Here is a 3,081-nt window from a genome sequence, read left to right as displayed (position 1 = left end):
GTGGCAATAAGTACCTTCCAAGATCATATTACCTCTTTTAATTTTTTTTTAGTTCTGAATATGTTGACAAAAAAATAGAAGAATTCTTTGCACACTTTGAGGAAAAACTCCAGAATTTGTCTGAAGAAGAATTTCTTACTCAGGTATAGATTATATAAATTATGATTTAGATCATAGAAAGGTAACCTTATGATCACCAATAGTTCAAATCTCATTAATCTTAGTTTACTTAATGGCAAAACAACTGGAGGATGTCAAGTTACTTGTCCCCAATTTAAATAGCACATTATTTTCAAGCAATTTGTAGCAGTCACCCTGGGTTGTCATAAGAGCTGTCTAATCTGCACTAATTAATGAGTTAAATTTAATCCCAAGCAGATCTTGTTGATAGGTATTGGTTGACTTTCTTATTCTGAGATTGACACAATGTCCTAGAGAGGAGTCATGACAATGGGGCCACTCTAGAAACACCCACTCCTATCCGCTTAGTTGTTCTTACTCCTGCTGTGAGTGGCAATTGAGAAAGAAGGAATATGCGTATTCTGTTTTTAACTTCACTAGGCCACCCAGAGTCATTTTTGAAGCTGGGTAGTCTAGCAATTGGCTAAATAAATATTTCCTTTTGCAAACTGTAAGGAATAGTATGTTTCACAGGTCTCGGCTCTAATCAAGCTTAAGCGCACAGATGACTCCCATCTTGGAGAAGAAGTAGACAGAAACTGGAATGAAGTGATTACTCAACAATATGTCTTTGACAGACTTGCCCGAGAGGTAATAAATGGAAAGGATTACTAGTTTTCGTTCTTTCAAAATTTGTAAAGCTTTATGTAGGCAAAATATGCATGCAGGCATGCATACATTCACATACACTTTTTATAATTAAACCATAAAGGCAATCTGGTTCATAATCAGCAAAAATGGAAAATTGAGACATTTTGTTCTGCTGGTCTGAAGGGACAGAATTGGAGCTTAAGTGGTTCCCGACAAATGGTGAAAACATGGTTAAAATGGAAAGATAGGAGATCTAGGCTTCTTAAAATCATGTTCCGTGAGAAAAATAAATACACAACTCATCACAAGTGTCAACGAACAGCTTGTTTTCCACATGAATATTATCTCATTGTAGGTCATGTGTGAGACAGCAGCAACTGAAGCCTTCAAAATCTTAAAAAGTGGTTAATGGGAAAAAGTCTTAAATGCAGCCTTCACTGCTGTATCTTTTTTTAGTTGGGATTAGTGAAAATAAACATTGAGTCTGCCTTTCTACTCTTAACCCAGAAGAGTCTCTTCTGATCCATTATACTTCTAATCCTCGCATGTTTCTTTTTTCCTCTTTTTGTTATATGTCAAAACTATGCATTTATGAGAGCCAATTCTCAGTCCCCAGGGTATTGCAAATATATAATTGTTGCAAAGCAGGGATCTCAAAAGACAATTCCTCTACCAGGAATGTGTGTCTGCAGTATATTTTGCTCATTCAGATTATAGGTTTTTACTTGGAAGTGTCCCTTAATGGGCATACTTAGGACTTCAACTCCAAGGTGAAGCATAACATACAATAAAGAAGAGATTTATTGTAGTATTCAAAATGTGACAAAATAGCATAATAGCAGATTTTGGTTCTGATAAAATGTTATTAAGTAATTTAAGCTTCCATCCTTCTTCTACTATGAAATTACAAATAAGAAACATGACATTCTCAGGCATTTGGCATTCAGGATCTGACTGACCTAAGCTTTTTAATTTCACTAGATATACATGACACTGTTTTGGACATCTTTTCCCCTCAACATCAGACAAAGCTTGATCAGTTTCCATTTTTCAATCCAAAGAAAAATGAGAGCTTCTTTTTGACCAAACAAGGAAGGAAGGAAGGAAGGAAGGAAGGAAGGAAGGAAGGAAGGAAGGAAGGAAGGAATATCAAAGAAAAAGATGGCAAAAAAATGGAATGAAAGAAACTTCAGAGAGGCATACCATCATTTGGCCAATAGACAGATTCATCTATTATTATATAACAGAGTGTATCTATTGAATCTTTCAATTAAGGAAAGGCTTATATTTCTTTCTAGGTCTATATTTTTGTTCTCTTGTAAATTTACTACTGTATACTGTCTGGAATTACTGAGTTGGGCAGCCATACAAATTTTCTTAAATAAAATAATAAGAGTTCATTATGAGTAAGTGGCAGCAAGAACGCTGCAATTATTTCTGATCATAAACAACAAAATTGAGTCAAAGGGGTTATACTGTAAAACTTGCATAACTTTGCTTGGTGATTCTAAGGAATTCTGTTCTCTGTGACTTATAGATTGTAGCACTAAAAAGCCTTACTAGAGCCCAGTTGATTGACTGGTTCCTACATTTCAGGAGAAAGCATAGGAGAGTTTTGAGCATCCATGTAAGTATTTCCAGAAACACTTACAAACTTAGGGAGTCAAGTAATTTTTTTAAAAAAATGATTGTGTTTGCTGGACAACAGACTTTGCTTACCTTTCTTCATTCCAGTTATTTGCTGATCTTAAGTAACCTTTTGATTTTTGAATTTTCAGGTGACAGGCTATGGTAAACAAGAAGGAGATTTGAATGTTAGACCTTCTTCCGTTGTCCAAGAGTCTATGTTTAGCAGAGAACCTCAACTGACCTTTTTGCCTTCTTCTCCTCTGTTGAATATCCCCTCTATACTGGACATCAGAGCTTTCATCTCAACTCTTAACATTTTTCCTTACCACAAGATACTAAAGTAATCTACAAGATACTAAAATAAACTTTCATCAACTCATTCTCAAGCTTGCTGGTGTCATGGTTTCACAGTCTGGCACCCACAATTATTTTGCAGACAACATTGTTCGAGGAACTGAGGAAAACAGGATAGAAAAATCATGTGGAATTTTTTTTTCACCATATCCTTAGTCTCTGTTTTCCTCCCATTTTTTCCTCTCTTCTTTTTCTACTTCTTTTATGTTTGCACTCACATTTCTTTAACTTCTTTCTCTTTGGGGCTAAGTAATTAGATAATGCAGGTTATTGTTGCTTATGTCCTTAAAAGCTGTAGTGAAATAAGGAGTCCTTGATGCTCTCTGA

General features: G+C 35.2%; 1 protein-coding gene across 1 annotated transcript in view; it reads left to right on the top strand.

The window, feature by feature from the left end:
- LOC107293690 (nardilysin-like) overlaps nucleotides 1-2,744 on the top strand; it is a 22,437-nt gene extending 19,693 nt beyond the window's left edge. Inside the window, exons 19-22 of the mRNA XM_015822851.1 lie at nucleotides 53-143; nucleotides 655-771; nucleotides 2,309-2,398; nucleotides 2,550-2,744. Coding sequence (XP_015678337.1) covers nucleotides 53-143; nucleotides 655-771; nucleotides 2,309-2,398; nucleotides 2,550-2,744 — 493 coding nt within the window. The remainder of the gene's footprint in view (nucleotides 1-52; nucleotides 144-654; nucleotides 772-2,308; nucleotides 2,399-2,549) is intronic.
- The last annotated feature ends 337 nt before the right edge of the window (nucleotides 2,745-3,081 follow it).

Source organism: Protobothrops mucrosquamatus, unplaced genomic scaffold, assembly GCF_001527695.2.
Source record: "Protobothrops mucrosquamatus isolate PMUCROS unplaced genomic scaffold, P.Mucros_1.0 scaffold1702, whole genome shotgun sequence".
In the NCBI taxonomy this organism is placed as follows: domain Eukaryota; kingdom Metazoa; phylum Chordata; class Lepidosauria; order Squamata; family Viperidae; genus Protobothrops; species Protobothrops mucrosquamatus.
The sequence above is the reverse complement of the archived record's forward strand: the minus strand, read 5'-3'. Positions and strand labels throughout refer to the sequence as shown.